At 39.3% G+C, this 19,597-nt stretch overlaps 2 protein-coding genes across 15 annotated transcripts in view; one reads left to right on the top strand and one right to left on the bottom strand.

Annotated features, from left to right (window-relative positions):
- Window positions 1–3,657: 3,657 nt before the first annotated feature.
- LOC116254039 (uncharacterized) lies at window positions 3,658–13,264 on the bottom strand. 10 transcript variants are annotated; one of them, XM_050077802.1, is made up of 10 exons: window positions 13,103–13,253; window positions 12,702–13,027; window positions 11,457–11,631; window positions 10,190–10,278; window positions 9,941–10,079; window positions 9,323–9,397; window positions 9,109–9,230; window positions 8,952–9,027; window positions 4,792–4,851; window positions 3,658–3,971 (listed from the first exon to the last, which is right to left on the bottom strand). In XM_050077802.1, the coding sequence occupies exons 3-10, from the start codon at window positions 11,559–11,561 to the stop codon at window positions 3,834–3,836; spliced, it is 804 nt and encodes a 267-aa protein (XP_049933759.1). In that variant the 5' UTR covers window positions 11,562–11,631; window positions 12,702–13,027; window positions 13,103–13,253; the 3' UTR covers window positions 3,658–3,833. The 10 variants fall into 10 exon arrangements, with proteins under 10 accessions (XP_049933759.1, XP_049933760.1, XP_049933761.1 ...); XM_050077803.1 differs by adding an exon at window positions 12,441–12,606 and having other exon boundaries at window positions 12,702–13,253; XM_031629074.2 differs by adding an exon at window positions 4,972–5,031 and having other exon boundaries at window positions 3,833–3,971; window positions 4,792–4,816; window positions 12,702–13,264.
- A 1,402-nt stretch (window positions 13,265–14,666) lies between these two features.
- LOC116255293 (pentatricopeptide repeat-containing protein At4g18975, chloroplastic) overlaps window positions 14,667–19,597 on the top strand; it is a 54,824-nt gene continuing 49,893 nt past the window's right edge. The window contains exons 1-5 of one of the 5 annotated variants that reach the window (XM_031631073.2): window positions 14,667–15,491; window positions 16,061–16,125; window positions 16,810–16,831; window positions 16,993–17,076; window positions 18,265–18,378. In XM_031631073.2, coding sequence (XP_031486933.1) covers window positions 16,073–16,125; window positions 16,810–16,831; window positions 16,993–17,076; window positions 18,265–18,378 — 273 coding nt within the window. In that variant the 5' untranslated portion in view covers window positions 14,667–15,491; window positions 16,061–16,072. Of the gene's footprint in view, window positions 15,492–16,060; window positions 16,126–16,809; window positions 16,832–16,992; window positions 17,077–18,258; window positions 18,379–19,597 lie in introns of all 5 variants that reach the window. The other 4 variants (XM_031631071.2, XM_031631074.2, XM_031631072.2 and 1 more) reach the window with 4 other exon arrangements.

A 19,597-nucleotide genomic window follows, 5' to 3' on the forward strand; every position in this document is an offset into this window, starting at 1 on the left:
TTTCGTTTCAAAAAGATTCCAGAAACACAAGATATAAATAAACACATGGTCGGCTGTTTTGAGTTGCTAAGGCGAATCCAAATCTTTGCGCCCTATCTTGGGTGACAAGTCTGCCTCCTAAGGCCAGAGCGTACACCACCTCGCTCTAGGGATAGCAGTGTTTCTCCAAACCACAGGATTCAGACTGTCAATGGGTTTATGAAGGCGGATCATCTCATAAAGTTCTCGAAGACAAATTTGAGTTGTATCCTTGTTACCCATCAGCAAGGTAACACGCCCGTGGGTAGTAGATGTGTGCTCTATGACGTGTTTAATCCATGGGGAGACTATCTTGTGACAAAGGCTTGATTTATGAACTGTAATCATGTCCGCAATCAAGGCCCCTATAGGTGAGGCACATAGAGGCAGGTCATCCCCGTGAAGGAGGCATTCGATAATGAGAACCAAAACGGATGTTTTCACCATCATCCGTTGAAGCATATGGTCAATATTGTTCCAACCCCATAAGATGCTCTTCCAAAACCAAGAAACTCTGCGCCTTGGCGTGGCATGTCCACAAATTATGAATTCCTAGGTATTTATTTTTCAAGAATCCTGCCCGTGGGGAGTCTCTGCTCCTCACTTGGAGAGCCAAATAAACCAGGTGGACCTTGTTGAGTGTTTAAATCCTTCCTCTTTAGGGGAGCAGAGGCCCTTCCACCCTACAAGATGCATCTTCGTCTGATTTTTGTATCTCCCTAAAGAAATCTGCTGCAGAGCCTCTCCAGAGAAAGTATTACATTGTTAGGGAGGCGGAAAGCCATCGTCCAATATTGAATAATTTGGCCAAGAACGTCATGGATTAAACAGTCTACCTGAATATGCAAGGATTTTACATTTACAACCTGAAAATTTCCTCTCTACTTTGGCAATGAGGTTAGAGCAAATCTCGCTATTCATTTTCCCGACAAAAAGAGGCAGCCCAGGTATTAAATGGATAGGGTCCCTATGCCCCAACCAAGGATTCCTCCAAATGATTGTATGTTGCGTTCATTGACATGAAAGGGGATGAACGTCGATTTCTGATTATTAACCAGCATCCCAGCTTCCGTCTCAAATTGCTGTAAAATGTTTTTCATCTCAGAAAAGTCCCATCTGCCCTGCATGAGTTCACAATGTCATCCCCATAAAATAAGCATGTACGAATGATCCTTCCACTCACAATGCCGTTCCGCCGCATGTATGAATGATCCCCATATTCACTTCGCCTGCTTTTTTGCTCTCTTTTACATTCATGTGCTTCCATGACCTTATTTCTGTCAGGGACGTGTTGACTGGTTGAAGTTAATCGGGATTCTGGTGGTCCTATCAGATTTAACTTGGCATATACACGTTCATGGCGTGTCCAAAGGATTACCGTGAAAGGTGGGGAATTTATTTGGGTTGGAAAATCCTCTCCGCATGAAATTGCATCGTTTCAGCAAGTGACTAAAAGTTTCAACTTCAAAATAGTTGAATCTTTTGGCTCTCCATCTTTGCGGTATCCTTTTTTTCAGCTTTGAGTACGACATATTACATAGGTAGCGTAGGTAAAATCTATTTATTAAAAGTTTTAATCTCACCTGCAGAACACGACCCAGGGACCAATTTGCATAATTTGAGTATATGACAATTTCCTAATGGCGGCTTCAGCCCTTCACTTGTAGTTGTTGTTGTTAAGCTTTGGGGGCTTGGACTCGGGCCGCCCAAGCGGTCATCATAAACCACAACTGACTTCAATGTTGATGATGACAACTTCTGGCACAATTGGCCGTCTCACTCAGATTGGTCTTCTCCCACTGTAAGCGTTGTTAGATATTTACTTAAAAGGTTGCACTTCTACAGGATCATTCTAGTCCATGCACTCCAAATCGAATCTAGAATGTACCTATGCTTTGCGAATCGGTTGCTGAGTCTTGTTGTAATCGAATGTGTGAAAACAGGACACTCCAAAAAACAAAAAGGAAAGGTTGGTTGCGTGCCTCATACAGAGGGAACGTCCTACCTCAAAGGGGGGGCTCGATTTCATTATATTCCATCCATATCCAGTTCCTTTCAGTTCCCTTTCTTTGGAGCCATCTCGTTATCTTCATGTGAAGCTATCATACGGTGGAGTGACCGATCGATCCATCAGTTGACGAAAGAGCTCAATGCTGATTTTTGCAACTTCACTACGATTATAAAGTGTGTTTATGCCACCAAGAAATGCACTTTTTCTTGGAACACGGAGGAATGGAAGTTTAACCCTAAGGAAGTGCTCTATAACGTAATTTGATAATGTGAAAGGAGGGCCCGGATCGGTAGAACGAAACCCACAACTCCTTGGCGTCATCCCAGCTTCTCCCTAAGTGAGAAGCAAGCATTTGAAACATAAAAAATTATTAGTCGACACATTCTATTAAGAGTTTGAAAAATTCAATATTAATTATCAGCGAAAGAACAGGAGAAAACAAAACAGTAGTCATGCCCATGAACCACACTGAAAGCCATGAATGTCATATGTCAACCGGGCTTAGATGCTGAATCCCCGCCCTAGGTCCTATCCTTCTGTGCGCCCACCCACCCAAGCTTTAATGGGACTACATTGTATGACTTGGTCTTTCTTCATTACCAATTAATTTAGTAGGTATTGACAAAACCAATCCTTTCAAGTTTCCAGACTTTTGGACGATTTATAAATTCTCCGCCTTGCAGTTGTTCACAAGGTAACCTAACTTCTTTTTCTTCAAGTAGTCCAAGTTACTCCTAGGTGTTAAATTTGGAAAACTACTTTCCTTTCAATGAAATAGCACAGATAGAGCGGATAAAACCATCTTAAGAAATGACCAGAAAACCTGGAGGCGGCCATTTTTAAAGTTAAAAAAATGGATGAGTTTTTTGCAAAAATGCATATGAGAATGAGAATTTAGCAATCACAACGACACAAAGATGATGAGCAGGATCCCTGCCGATGTAATTATGCACGGCGTTATTAACGTACACGTTCTATATGGTGTCCTAGCGTAACGCCACAAGAGAGGGGATGAAACCCCCAGAAACCTGTGACCTGCACCTACTTATGCTGCTGCCAATGTTTCACTTCTCATAAGAGACTGTCTTGTTAGATAGCCTGTGCGCACATGCTCCTGCGACTTCCGACCGTCCGAATGCTGCTAATTTTCACCAGGAAAAAAAAAGAATGTAGAGATGCAAGACGGACATAATCAGTAGCTTGTGCAGTCACAGAGAGCAGTCGATAAGAAAAGAACTTAACATCCTTCTAACGTCCATTTTTTCACATTCTGAAAGAGAAATTCCTATTCCGATAGAGATCACGCACACCCTCGTTGCCAGTTTGAACTCTTTGACGATATCCTCATCTCAAATTTTTCTGCCTTGAAGAGCATGGTGTTTAGAAGATTACTCCAGTCAAAGCCACAAAATCATCGCAGAGAATCTCTTGTAGCATGTAGCTGCTCCTACCATTTAGATGGAGATCTAAACTTTTCACTTGACAAAGAACATCTAATCGTACATATATATCTCCCAACAATTTTCTCCTTTCTAAATACCCGAGAAGCCATTTTGTATAACCTACCATGATTATGAAACCCAAAAACGAAGAGAGAAAAAAAGAAAGGGAAACAATGAGAAATTCCCTGAAAGAAGTAGCATAAATTTTCATGTTACTATTAGCTTCTAATTTCTAGCAACTGTAGTATAATGATTATGATAACATACAATCAATTGGTCAGGTCGGGTGTTTGAGAGAGCCTGTCGTCCTTAACTAAGCCAGCAGACAAGTCGATTCACTGAAGAAGGCAAACTTTCCTATATCAGTTTTGATGCCTTGACCTGGACAATGTTTTTATCAACCCCTTCACAATCTTCCAAAACCAAAAGACGTTCATCAACGCCAACAGTGGAGGCACTGTTAACAGGCCATAGAAGCCCAACGGGAAAATAGTCTTCACCTAAAAAGAAGGCGTAATAGTCAGTCAGAACAGCTCTCTTTCTTTCATGTCTTGATAAAACAAATGGCAGAGAAATTCATTTTCATGACATATGGGTTCATGCATTGGATTATTTCAAATCCAAAAGTAAAAAAATATGCAGACAAAGTCCTAAATGTAAGCAAATAATATTTTCTGATTGCAAGCTGCCTCATCATGCTACCAGCTTGAAGTTTGACAACGGGCAAAGTGGGGTGGCCAATAAGGTCTCAACACCCCACCAGGTCGCACTAGTATTGGAGAACCGAAGAATGAGAACCGATAAAAAAGGATAGAAATGGAGGGAGATCCAAATTTTTTATTCAACTCGACCCTTTATCTTAAAGCCACCTGAGTCAACTCCTAATAAGCATGTCATTCCATTAGAATGAGGGGCTGCCCTTGAATTTCTGATTTTGCCCCTGAGATGACCATTAGATCTCTAATTGTGTTTAGGTGTACAGACCCAAACAGGCTTGTATATCGGCCGCCTTGGATGCATGTTTGGACAGGCGTACGGACAAGCGCATAACATGGGTCCTGCACCCCAGATCCAAAATAATGAAATTCCCTAGATAGGAAGCAAATGCCCAGAGTTCTTCACAGAGGAACAACTAGAATAAGGCATGATAAATGTGCCCCCGGATCAAAGCCAAAGCATCCAAAAAACTTAGAGGTTTCCCTCATTATTTATTGAAGGAAAAAAAGAGCAATTCACCAAGAACTTGTTAAATTAGGGTCCAAAGTCCAAACTTTCAAGAAAAAGAAGCCGCAGTATGGAAAATGTCAACAAAATCTTTACCTGATCAAAATGGTCATACATGTGCCTGAAGAAAAAAATGAACAAAATGATCCTAGCACCCTCATTATTTATTGAAGGAAAAAAAGAGCAATTCACCAAGAACTTGTTAAATTAGGGTCCAAAGTCCAAACTCTCAAGAAAAAGAAGCTGCAGTATGGAAAATGTCGACAAAATCTTTACCTGATCAAAATGGTCATACATGTGCCTGAAGAAAAAAATGAACAAAATGATCCTAGCACCCTGAAAGCAATTGTTGACAGGTCAATCAACAGCAGAAAAATCACAATTGTTCAACTTCTGAGATCTGGAATACTCTTTACCTTATTCTCTCCTAGAAAAGTAAAATGCAGGACTATCTGCAGATATGCTCAAAGATACTTTTACTAGAAATCAGACATGAAAAACCAATTCATTCTTAAACCCTAACAAGTGAATGGCGCGAAGCTCTTGTAAACATGCCAGCAACAAGCTCTTTGACAAAGAATATCATGTCAACATAGAAGAAACAAACAATTCACCAAATGAAGAACCAAAGAAAGCTTATCCATTCAAGCAACCGTATGAACTGCCCCAGGACTTATTGTAGTGTCAAACATGACCAATGATAGATCTATGACCATGTCCAAGGGTGTAAGATTGGATTATTCATTTCATGTTATCAGTTACTCATACAAGCATAAAACCCCCCATGATCATGAACAAACATGAACTTTTAAGAGTACACAAAATTTCATTTGATGAACCCAATAAGACGAACAATATCTTGATTGTGAATTTTCTCAAAAAAAAATAGATAGAAAAATTTATAAGGAAGAAAACATCTGCTTTCACTGTAGTTATTTATTTAGACACCACAAAGTGTCTTTCAAAATATTGTAATGCCTATCAAAGTTCATTCTAGTACCAAGGAGTGACAATAGTGAACAACACAAGCTCAGGAAGTAACAAATTACAACTTTAATTAAAGAGTAAATAACAATTTTTAATTCTGGTTCGTTGGTCTTCTTCTTCCTTCATCAATACAGATTATCATGGTTATATATATATATATATATATATATATATATAATCTCAGGGATGGTAACTCCTCTTACACCAATGGATCAATGACAAGTGCTAATCATCTCGGTAAAAAAGGCACTATTTATAGTTTACTAAATTGCCCAAGGCTATTTATATGAAATTCAAAAATCACAGCCCATTCAATTTATTCCCGAAAACACTTTGTTCATTAAATTATTCCTTCAGAAATGAAAACATCCATGTCATGTCTTATTTAAGCTCTTCCGATCATGTACTCCAAGCTGTTAGTCACTCTGCCACATAGATGCACCGAGGGTGCTGGTGCAGGCATTTTCTCAGTAAAAAAGGCACTATTTATAGTTTACTAAATTGCCCAAGGCTATTTATATGAAATTCAAAAATCACAGCCCATTCAATTTATTCCCGAAAACACTTTGTTCATTAAATTATTCCTTCAGAAATGAAAACATCCATTTCATGTCTTATTTAAGCTCTTCCTATCATGTACTCCAATCTGTTAGTCACTCTGCCACATAGATGCACCGAGGGTGCTGGTGCAGGCATTTCTCAAAAAAATGAAGGTGGTATATACAGTCACAGAAATGCAAACAAGGCTAACGTCACCAAGGGTGTAAAACATTTTCAAATAACAAAATGCTATATAGCAAAAGCATAGGATATACATTATTCGTTAGACTAGTCCAATGAACCTGTGAGTTTATGACTTATTTGACAACAATCAACTTCAATAAAATCAAATCTGATGCATAGGTGTGACTGCACTTGACATAATTGCATGTTGAATTTTGTGAGTCCATGTAGCACAAATTCCTATACCACCAACAGTTGCAACTTGCAACATAGAAACCAGAGAGTCCTTAAAGAGCCTATGTAAATTAAAATGCCACGGAATTTTCTGTGAGCATACCCCAAAATGTTGGGCACCATGAACTAATATGCCATCTACAGATCCACAAATTGAAGTTACACATGGATATACTTCAAAAGCGTTTGTCAAAAAAACTGCTGTTCTAAGAAGACTGCCCAAAACTCACCTGAACGCCAAGTATGGCAGATCTGAATCCACTTTGTAACTAGCTTCCAATTACACGTCAAAAGGCTATGAACTAGGCCAATCTGTACTTGTCATATAAGTATATAACCCTTTGAAGGCTTCACAAAATATTCAATTGAGAGCTATTTTCAATTTCTGCTCCATGCATTTTGGGTGCTACAGTCTATTCGTCTCACATATGAATTCCAAGCTTGAGTGTTGAACTTGGCTCTACCACCAGAGATAATTATCAGGCCCAAAACCGGCCTGGGTGCCTGGCATGCTGGGCATCATTCCACTTTGTAACTAAGTCTGGTTTCACACCGTAAAGGCTACAAACTGGGATAATTGATAGCTGGTGCAAGGGTATATGAGCCCTAAGGATTTCTTAAGATCTTCACAAACGGTGCCCCTCCATCCTCTTCAAGTACTTGTTTGCAGGATTGGAACCACTGTAAAACAAACACCAGACAGTTTGACAGATGTTCCAGAGAACTATTCTTTGTTGACATATTCTTTGACCCCCCTTGTCCAGAACTATTTGTCCTGGAACTGTCTGTTCTTGCAATGGCACACCTTTTAGTTTTAGAGAAAATCATCCTCTTGTTCTGTCATTTTCAGATTTCCGAGTCATGTAGCTTCAGATGCATCTAAAGTATTTTGAAGATGGTGCCATGAAAATAGACAATTTATTTAAAAAAAATTCTAAAATTAGAAATTTATATTTCTTTTAATTAAAATCTTAAAATCAGTGAAAAGTTTATAAAGGCAAGAATTTAAGGAATGCAAGAGAAGAAAAGCCTTTACTGTTTCATGCTTCATGAATTTAAGACACAGAATTTACAAAGCACATTGACAAGCCATCGCACCAACAAACTGCAGACTTCCATATCCCGTTTATTACTACCAGGGGTCAAAAAGTTGAATTCGCACCTAAGACCCATGGATTTAAGGCTTACGGAGTTAAGTCTTTGCAAATCCAGATTGGATATACAATTAGCAATCACATTGCCAAATTCTTAAGCATTTTAGTAAATTGAATGTCGATAAAAGCCTTAACTTTCACATGCACAGCTTTTAATTTTGGCTTTCATCATTACCTTAACAGAAATGCTTAAAAGAATTTTTTTCACATAATTCAGAGAGACCATAAAGAGAATCCTCTGTAACATATAGTGGAATCAGGACAACAAGACTCACTTTCCGTACACTAGTATAGACTATGTTATTACCATTTTGAATTTAAAAGTTTACAGCAGTCGTCCATATTAACATTAACACGTAGCAGTACTTGCATCTGTACATTCCCTCCTCCATGGCTGAAGTGGCCAATAAACATGAGGTTCACAAAAATTGCAACCATGTTTGCCTATTTTGTAAATTGAGCTGAACTTGGGTCTAGATAGTCTCCCATCTCTCTTTAGTTATCCTCTGTCTCTCTTTTCTCCTTTCACTAACTGCACATACGTATGTATGCACGTGCATACACTACACACACAGACACACACATATATATATAGAGAGAGAGAGACACACACACACACATTATCATTAACATTTCACACAGGCCAACAAATAGTTGGACCAATAACCCAAAACAGCGAAAGAAATCAGAGAATGTAAATTATACATCTTATGTTGAACACAGACCAAAGATGGAAACATATCATCAAATTTAGTTACAAAAATAAGACCCAACTAGCTGACGGCACAATGTTCAGTGATCGGACCACAGTCTGACCCTAACACACAGAATATAAGCTTAGATCTAGATAAGTGACAATTAAAAGAATTTTATCTTGACAAGGACCTTATCCTATTCCAAATTCCACTCCGAAACCAATTTCGCAGTGTCATGTGGCATCTAATTCATATCCGGATCACATTCACCTTGATCTTGTTTTCTCAAATATTGACACCATAATAATTTAAAAACTAAAGTGAACAGCTAAGAATGACTGATGGGTACATGCACAATTGAACCATCACTCATGTGTATATAAATGTATGCATGGCATCTGAAAATACTACAGGCTCAAGAATACAACAGACGTTAGAAGGTTCTGGAGTCTTGTTACTGTACCAGCCATCCAAAAAATAAAGCAATACCATTATAGACATAAATCCTGGATTTTTTCTCCCCACTGACATCCAAATACCTGAAAGAAAGCGATATCTTGATAAAGTTGAGATGAATAAAATCCAAAACAATTGAATAGTGTTGTAATGAAACCCATTACCATCTTAAATTAACAAATGGAGTGGTGATCTCAGAGAATAAAACCATCAGGATGTACATGTGCGCTTGACCACTCAAAAGTGCAAGAATGATTGAATATAATGAGAGCCCGTGATGGAGCATCTAAAACAAACAATCAGAGCAACAATGAAAAGGCTCACTTCATCTTCATGAAAAGCCATAACATCTAAAAGGTGGATGGACATATCACTCACATACTCTTTGCCACCTAAAGCTGGATAATGCCATAAGATCATTGCAAGATCAGAAAGAAAATAACCAATTGAAATCTGCACAAGATATGGAAACAGACATGGGTTAGAGAAAAGGAAAAATATGATCTGATTGTAAAACCGTTATGTGGGTCATCATATCTTCAATAATCATCGAAGAAAGATATAGACTAGTTGATCAAATCTTCACTTCATATGTTATCCTGAAGAAAATCACTTCTAGAAGTTTTAGAAAATATGGAATTTGAGTGTGTCAATGCATACACATTTGAGAGTTGGAACTTGAAAGCAATAAACTTAGATGTAAAGCTATCCGAAAAAGGAAAATTTAGGTGATAGACACTAGTCTGCTCCAAAAGGATCCAAACTTTTTAGAACTGACTTGAACCAAGAATGAGAACAAAATCAACAGCACATTCAGAAGAACAAGAGAATGGAATTTGACTCTTTTTATAAGGTAGGACATGGTTAGAATGCTTAGAACAAGTAACAAAACCTTAAAAAAAAAGCGAATAGCAAAGGAAAATTGCACTAGGCCAACATTTGTCTGCAAAAAAGCTAGAAAAAGAAACAGATAAAAAACCTGGAACTGTATCTCACCCCAAAAGTAGTATTGGAATAGGTGGATCTCCTGTCTACGATATACCCCTTTCCCAAATCTTCCTTAAAAAGATCTGAAAATAGGAGCAGGTGCAAAGCAGCAACCGCAACAATAAATGCATGCACGGTAGAGAAGCCCCTGGCAGGTAAAGCTTGTTCAATGTTATCCCAGGTAGAAACCCAGTGTGACGATCAAAGAGAACTGACGAAGTCAAGAGAAACAAAAATAATGTGAACACATGACATTACCTATTATTCCACTCCACCTTTTGAACACTCTGCAGCTTGCTATAAACCTTGAAGCACACAGAACTGATTGCACCCGTTACATGATAGACCTTCAGAAAAACAAGGAAATGAAAAACATAAACAAACTTTGGCATATCACGGAAGGCATGCACTGCTGTTAATACTGATTTAAAATTTTAAAGGAAAAAATTCAAATGTTTCTCCTTTTTGAGAACAAAACACCAAAATTTCATCCTACAAATTAGGTAACTTTAGAAAAGATATGACTACCAGACTATTTTTATTGACTACTGAATGTCAGAATGATCGGGAACAAATACAAAATGAAATAAATGGTCATAATTCATGCTGGCAAAGAGAAGGGAAAAGGTGGCATACATACATGAAAATGCTAAAGTATTGAAATTACTGTCGTTGATGAACAATTTGCAGTCATTAAATATCCTGAAGCAGGTACTTTGGATACAGTAAATGGCAGGGACCATGTTAAAACAAGTATGCAACAAAATCTTTAGAGAATGTATGACAGCTTCATTCCATGCAGATATCTAATGAACAAAGCTTGTAAGTGGAGAATAACCAGAAAACACTGAAAGATTGAAATAAACCCAAGAGATCATCACAAGAGGTAACTGCAAGAGCTTACAACTTTCCTGAGGGTAGCATCCAGTTTATCCTTTTACTCGATGCCTTCTGGCAATTAGCCAACAGTCCGGCAATGTTTTGTTCAAGTGCCCTTAAGCATAATAAGAGGATTAACATATTATGGTAGAAAGATTGAAATAAACCCAAAAGATCATCACACGAGGTAACTGCAAGAGCTTACAACTTTCCTGAGGGTAGCATCCAGTTTATCCTTTTACTCGATGCCTTCTGGCAATTAGCCAACAGTCTGGCAATGTTTTGTTCAAGTGCCCTCAAGCATAATAAGAGGATTAACATATTATGGTAGAACATTTTGGGGAGACTTTACCCACCCAATTACGATCAACCAAAGAACCAATATTCTCCCACTAGCCGGTTAGAGGGAAAATAAAACTGTGCTCTTGCTGGTTCTAGTTTTGAAAACCTGAAAGCCAATGTCTGATTTTTGAGTGCTGAAATTGGATTGCTATTTGACTACCCGGTCTCATCAGAAACCATGTCTAACTTAATAAGCATGTGGATGTCAACCAGATCGTTACTAGTACAAGGATTTACCATTCATACAAATAGATGAAAGAAATGGGAAAACAACAGCAGCTAATTGTACGCGATGATAACTCACAATGACGCAGATTAGGATCCCGCCGAGAACAGAAGAAAGCCAGAGCATCTGCTCTTTCATGTCAGATCCACCAATAGATGTTCCCGTCTTTTGGGAGTATGCCATCTCCGCAATTCTTTGGCGTGAGTAGAACTTAATGGCAGAAACAATATGCTAAGAGGGCTGACGAGGCGAACTGCACGGAAAAAGGAGCTCCTTCAGACGGCAGATGGTTGTTGAACTAGAGGCAAAGAGAGAGAGAGAGAGAAAGAAGACATGAGAAGATCCAACGATGAAGCTCCAAAGGATCCTACTTTGCGATCATCATTCTGAAATGTCCAATGGAACATGGTAATGAACAGACCCAACTCGAAAAAATAACGAAATGGAAGGTAGTTACGAAGAAGATGGTCAAAATCTTGAAACAGCATCTTGTTCCATCCAAGAAGCTCTATTCAAGAAAGCTTCAAAAACTTGAATAGGAGCCCTAAAAGCTGTTGACGCAATACACGGAGAGAAAAAGGATGGGCAGTGGACGTTTCCTCCGCCGTGCCTTTTTCACATTTTCTAGCAATAAGACCAGGCAAAGGAACTGCTAAATGGAGCCTACAATGCAAGCCACGGCAAGAAAGCAGTCAATCACGTTATGGTTAATGTCTCTCATCCAACACGGCAAATGCCATAATGCAAATTCAGGTGAATCGACGACACTCAAAGTTGTTGGGTGTCCCCTCCGCAAACTCTATCCACCCCCAAAACCTCCCTCCTCCCTCGGCGAACCAGTCCGCAGGCAGACGGCTCTTGCTTGTCTGATCCTATTTCGGCGGGATGAAGGGAGTCTTCCTAGCAGTTAATTTTTTTGCGCCATAAAGGATGACAGAATTGGGATTTTGACCGTGAAGATGGTAGTCGAAAAGAGACAGATAAGAATGCATAGCGTCCCTCGAGGCAACTGATCTAACGCATTCGATCTGATGGACAAAAAGGCTTCAATTAGATGCTTACTCAAACGTTCAGACTACGCCCCTCTTGTCTTGGTATTTCTAAGTTTTTCCTCGTGGGCGAATGTAACCAACAACTAGCTCTGCTGCCAACTTCCGAGCCTAAGAAGATAACTAATAATGGTGAGGAAATGGGACAAGGAAGGCGTCCCTTTCTCTCTTTCCCCTTCCTGTGGAAGTTGAAGTTAAGCATAAATCAAATAGCCAATTAAGCACACAGCAAGTAGCCAATCACTTGGACGTCGACCGGAGAACATGGCCACACCTTTGCCGTGACAGCGGGTCCTTGGTACGAGGACGATAGAGAGCCTGTGCGTTTCCGAGTCGGGGCCTGGGGGAACCCCTCAGACAAATTTGACGGATGTGCGATGATGCGGGGGTGGAGCTCTATGTTGGTCTGGACTCTGGTATGCGGTTTGCTAAATTCTTGTTCAGGACGGCTTGACTTTTCATCCAGGAGCGACCTTCGCACCCTCAGATACTCGATCCAAGAGTAACAGGCAATACAGTGGCGTCAAGCTATTGACTGTTAGCTGTTGATTCTCGGAGGACGAAGTTTCGATGTGGCGGGCACGCCGGGCAGCAAGGCTTCTGCAGATATGGGAAATGGGATAAAGCTTCGGCAGACTTCGACTTAAATCAACCGTAGAATCAAGGCTCGCTCACCTCTCTCCTCGTGAAAGCAGTCTTGTTTCTCTCATCTTATTTGGGAGGTCGAGACTTTTATTGCACGCCTCATCTTGAGTTCTATTTTATTACGCAACATACATTACAGTCGGTGCATTCGATCGGCAGTCCATCAACCCCCTTCACGAGCTGCCTTCACTCTTCAATGGAAGCGGTTTCTTTTCCTCCATACAGGCGTCGATTCTAAGGTCACCAAAATCGGCCTATTTGTGACTGAATGGCACGCATGCGTGAATTAAACGATACAAAGAGCATCGCCCACTTTGCCCCTTAACATGTAAAATAAGAAGGAAGAATGGCTAATGATGGTAGGAGACAAGGATTGAACCCAATGATTGTTATATAGTATGCGGATGATTTGATTCTCTTTGGATGTCTTACTCTATAGCAAATGATGATGATGCTTGTTGTCACTTGTGTCTGAAATGTTCACGTGCCCAATCATTCAGAGCCTGCAATATTTGGTACTCTTTCTTCAGCTGCAAGCTTTAAGATCCACTGCATGGATGCATATTATTCATAGTATTCATGACAGACGGGCAATATGGACATCAACATATCTCTCCGGTTGGCAAATCCATGATTAAGTAGTCGTGATCCTCATTTCCTTCTTATTTTCTCGCGCTCAATATTCCTTTCCCCGCGAGGGTCGAGATGGAATTGATTCATATTTGAGAAGGCTCGTATGAAGCAATACGACTGAAAAATAAATAAATAAATAAACACATGGAAATTTGTCAATCAGAAGCACATCAGGAGGGGGCTTGGGCATTCCTGATCTTAGGCAGATGGATACATCATTCGTTCACAAATGGTAGGCTTTTTGGAAATAACCTTAGTCACTTTGCAAGGTAGCCATATATTGGATCCAGGTTAGTTGCAGTAAGAGGGCCCTCTCATTTCAAAATTTATACTATTAAATATTGAACTTCTGTCCCTAAGAAGTTCCACAAGCTTATATTACTAACTATTATTAGGCATGAGACCAGGGTAGTTGTTCAAGCTTATAACACCCTCCAACCACCAGGGGTATATTGGCCCTCTAGTGGCAGAGGCACGTGTGGGCTGGTGAAAACAGTTGACCATACTAGTTCGACATAAATTGTTTATTTTCATATTAATACTTCGTGTTCTTTTACTACTTACATATTGACTACCACTTTAAAATTACAATTTTAAAGTTTTAGTGCCTCTCATTTCAAAATGTTTCTAGCTCTGCCACTAGTTTCCCTACAATAACTTTTACAGTATGCTCAAAACTCCCACATCGTTAATCATGTTAGACAAAATTCAGTCTGGAAAGGATCAAGCTTTCACCTTGCTAGTAGATGCCCTTTATGTCTGAGGCAGAAAAAGCCACTACACACCTATTTGATATGGCATCACCGTATTTCTCATGAAATAATTGGCAAACCTGGTCCTTTCTACCAGTTGAAGTCAATCAACTCTGGATTAGGGGGGGAAGGAATAAGTGGAATGCATTGTTCACTTCCGGTAGCTCATTTGGACCGCTATAAATGAAATACTCTACAAAAATGAAACATTGTCGATTCAACGAGTAGCCTCTTTCCCATGTTTGAAGTACGAACGATGCCTTTTTCCAAGGCTCTTCTTATCGTTGGACTTGACCTGCGATGTTACGTCTCTCTCTCCGTCGTGAGGGCTGCATGTCCGGTGATTGAATCTACCGAGAGAAGAAAAAGGAACGAGGAGACCACCATCTTAACACTGCTTGCTTATGATTTACACGTTATAAATATTTCAACGGGTTGAAATTATTAGGGAACTTTGTTAACCAAGTGGCCTTTTGCAAAATCTACCAGTTTAGGCGGCCATTTTTCTGCAAAAGCTTACCAGTAGCTAAAATTTTCGAGACGTGATTTTGTTGTCAAAAACATTAACGCGGGAACTATTTAAAAAACATTTGAATACTCATCCCTTCCCTGAGTTCCATCTACTCTCAGCGGTCTAGAGCTGCTCCACTGCAAATCAACTGGTGCATCACTATTTCCTGTTTGCAGAAGGGCCAACCATTGCCCAGGCCGGTACCCCAAAAATCCCTTGGGGCAAGGAAGCTGCAAATGCAACTGATTATCTCGAGCACTCACCGTATTCTGTTTTCAAGCAGCAGTTCCATTAAATTGTAACATCTGAACTTTTGGACCTCTCTAAACGCCACAAACGAGTGCGGCTTTTCGAGGTCGGGCAGCTGGCTCCAAGCATCGGGCACCGTCCTCTTTCCGACGTTCCGCCTCTGACTGTGATTCCAGTGGCTCGCCTCCTACTGTCATAGACTCCAGCGGCTCACATCCCTCGTCTGTCAGTCCGGCGACCCACCTCCAGCTTTGTAGATTGCGAGGACCCACAGGTGCGGCGCCTTCATCTTCTTTTGATAAAATTCGCATCTCTTTCGTTCATCTTGTGCTTGTACACGAATTGCACGTCAAATGTTCACTGAAATGCCCGAGACACATTTCACAGACAGAGAGGGGGAGAGAGAGAGAGAGAGAGACCTTTGTGCGTGCTATGGCATGTCAGAGACAGTTTGAGATAGACTCACGTGGTCCACTGCACATCCGATCGGCCAGTGGTGGAGCACAATTTTTTTTTTTTTGCTGAGGGGCACTATTGCAGAAAATTTTCATTCCTCAAGAGGCACTAGTATATACGTATAGTAAACAAATATTTGAAGGAACCCATATGTAAATAAGGAAAAATTTTAGGGCTGGTGTTGGCAACTAATGGCTCCGCTAGCGCTGGTCCCTACAAGCTATGAGCTGCTTCTAGGTGACTGTTGCTGTTTGTCGATGCGTCAGTAGTTCGTGGACAAATTTTGCGAAGCAGCAAACTGGTAGAACATGACACGCGAGGACGAGGATTAATTTGCTACAACTTTCGTTAATTCCTCTTGTCTGCTGACGCTTGAATTATTTATAGGTCTCTTTTAGCATGCTGACAACAATGTTTCATCCAAGAACAAGGTTCAATCTACTGGCGACAAGGTATTCATGGGAAAACTTGAATTTCTAAATCCTAATGTCTTGTTTGGTCAATTTTAGTGTCATAAGTACAAATCTGCGAGTCCGCGACCACTTTACAGCATTTACGTAAATTATTTTTTTTATCAGAATCATGGAATCCATGAGCATCTCTCTTACCCACCACCCAAATTAAAAAGAGCGAGCGATAGGTGGCTTTATGCGTGGTCATTCTTGGAGGATCATTAGTGAAACTTTTGCACCATAAATCAGCATCTTTTGGTAGTTCAATATTCTACATTTACGGATGTACTTGCAACTATTTAATAGCTTTATTTATCAAAACTTTTTTTTAATGATCTCTAAATAGATCTACGTGGATGGTTGATGTGCAAGGTTGAATACGTAAAATAATAATACGTTTTTTTGCACCTGCATGTGCATCTGTATGACAGTATGAGCATAAGATGCCTGTGGATTCATCTGAAGCATTTTGTTTTCCTTTCTTCATGTATCATCTTCTATTAACTGTGTGAGGTGTAAATTGTTATATATATATATATATATAACGTGCGTGTGTGCATGTAACCATGTATAGACGTTGCAAGTATATAGGGTTTCTCTTTATGTACCTTTTTCTTTCTTTTTCTGTTTATGTTTTTCCAATATCTTCTTTTCCTGATTCCTCTTTCTTGTGTTCTCATGTAGGTTTTGGAATGTGGCATTTGAGGTAATTCCTTCATTTTGTGGGTCTTTATGTTATATTCCATTAAACGAAATAGTAGCTCTAGCTGTTTACTCTCATGAATTATCATGGTGGCAGAATGGAAGGGCATATATTATGTTTTGTGTATGATCACTGGTTTAACATGATGTTCCCTATCTTTGCAGAATATGCGGCCTCTTTCTTTTGGAAGAGGTTTCATTCATGGTGAGAAGAAATTTATCTATGGGCCTGAAAGAAATGTCCAACACGTAAGGAATGCCCATGATGCTTTAAAGATTAATACTGTCATTTGCATAAAAAGTCACAAGCCATTTCTTTCGCATACTCTTGGACAATACCTTTGAACCTTTCGATTGGAACTTTTTGTCAAACACTTATTTTTTGTTGGCAAGCCTCGCCTTCTAGCACTTCTTGTTTTCTAAGCTCAATTGCAAGCTTTAATGTTACTTACCAATCTCGCTTATTTTCATCTTTCCTTTAAGGACCCACTGGGAGTCTGGGATGCCAGAGCCACCTTCTCCTTTGTTCATACTTCATATTGAGGCTCTAGTTTTTAATTGTTTGAATTGGTGGTTGTCTGATGCTAGAGTATTGTGCTGGCCTATGTTAGTTGGTGCATGCAGCATGGAATTTTTTGAGGGTGTAGAGTTCTCTCTCTGGCTCCAGTAAGGAACTTGTGCAGTTTCTCTCTTCTTTTGGTTCAAGAAATATGTTAAGTTCACTCACTTTCTTCTTAAAAGGAAGCCCACCCCTTGGTTGTGCCCTTTCTCTCAAACAAATTCAATAGCTGAAAGTTAAGAAAGGTCAAAGCTAGCTAAATGTTTTTCTTGAGAACCTGACAAGAATTTATCCAGAAGGTAAAGAAGGTGTTAGCTAAAGATTGATCAAGAAAAGAGAAGAAATGTATACAGGGTTGGGGGATAGGTGTCAGCAAAGAAATGTGGGTATCGTGTGCCACATTTTTCTTTGGAGAACAATAATCATGCGTCCTAGGGAATAGAGTATGTTACGTGACTATATTTGGTCAAGCCTTCTAGCTTAGCTTGCTTTCAACCTGTGTGAATGCATCTATAATCATTCTTTCTTGGTTAAGTTCTTATTCTGTTGTATATAGTTGTTTGAAAAATATTCGTGCTACACACATTTTGCTGATGGGTTACTCATGAAAGTTTTGGGTTTCCTACTTGGTTTTGGGCCTTCCGTTTATGTTGTGAGAAACTGATTGTGTTTGTTAGGTATTGTTACTATTCAGAAGATGTAATTTATGACTTTGTTTTTTTATTTCTTCAACTACAAATGATATTCTTTTAGAACCTTGTACGTTTTGTTGTGGTGACAAATAGTCCCCAGCTCGTGTGGAGGTGATCATGCATGGTTTTCTACTTTCTTCAGCTGCTATTTTGAAACTGGCTGAATGAATTCGATTGCAGGTGCAGTATAGCAGTGATACTACTGAGAATCACAGACTAAATGATGTAGGAGTTGTTCACAGGCCAGAGGTTGGCGGTAACATTTCAAAGAGGGATAAGACAAAAATTCTTCTTAACATAGTAAGTATAAAGAAGATTTTGAATTAATTGTTTCACCATCTAATACATTACTTAGATTGAACTTTATAGCTATCAATGATGAACTGCTATTAGGTGAATACTAAGTGGCCAACAATTCGCATTTCAAAGAGAATCATAAGTTTAAGAAATTTATTAAAATCACCTAACTTTTGGAGCATTTACAAACACATTAAAGTTAAACATTAGAAATTCCACATTTATCACTTCATTAGGAAATTAATTTACTCAGGTTGTTGACTAGAGTCAAACCAAGGTTAAGCTTTCGCTGTTACCATTCTTTGATACATTCTCTGATATAAAGCCATACTGACAACATACCTACTGAACATCACAGTGTGCACATTTGAGTCGCCAACTCACCAGGGTCATCTCTCTCTTCTGTATGCATGTGTACCTGCAAAAAGTTCAGCCTTTCTTTTGCAAGAGGCACGTATCAGTAAATTTGGCCAGAAATAATTCTTGCACTTTATCTTCTGATATTAAGATTTGTGAATAGCTGGAGCTAATTGTATGTAGGTTTGCAGTCATTATTGATTTTTAGAATGGCTTAGATTGATTGCATGATTAATCACACAAGCACATGATCAACACTGCACCCAATATGTATATGTATGTATATTGTGTAGATATACAGATCACTATATATATATATATATATATGGTTGGATGGTTATTTTTTACTGTGTCGTTAAAAACCGTTGCAAAATGTGCATACCATAGCTAAAAACTGTGGCCAAGCAATTGACCATTTTAAATGCACATTTTGAGTTGGTTTTAGCGATACCAAAAAAGAAAAAAAAACAACTATGCAGATACTGAAGTAGCCGGCTAATTTCAATTCCTCTCTCTCTCTATATATATATGTGTGTGTGTGTGTGTATGTGAGTGTGAATGTGTGTGTATGTGTAATAGTTTTTCTTTGGGCATCATGATCTATCCTTTGGAGATTAAATTTCGCAAGTTGAAAGGAATGTGGATTGGATCCATTAAGTCTGCTTGATTCATGTGGGAACCTCGATCCAGTTTAATTAGTTTATATGGTGCAGGCCTTTAGCTATTGAGAAATTAACCCCATCCACCCACCTCTGCTTCCTTCTCACCTTCTCGCTCCATATTGCTTTTTGTTTGATTTATTCCTTTTGATGAACTCTGTTGGTTCTTTTGAGAGTTCATTCTTGTGGAAACTAAAAGCATTATA

This window comes from Nymphaea colorata, chromosome 5, assembly GCF_008831285.2.
Source record: "Nymphaea colorata isolate Beijing-Zhang1983 chromosome 5, ASM883128v2, whole genome shotgun sequence".
NCBI lineage: Eukaryota > Viridiplantae > Streptophyta > Magnoliopsida > Nymphaeales > Nymphaeaceae > Nymphaea > Nymphaea colorata.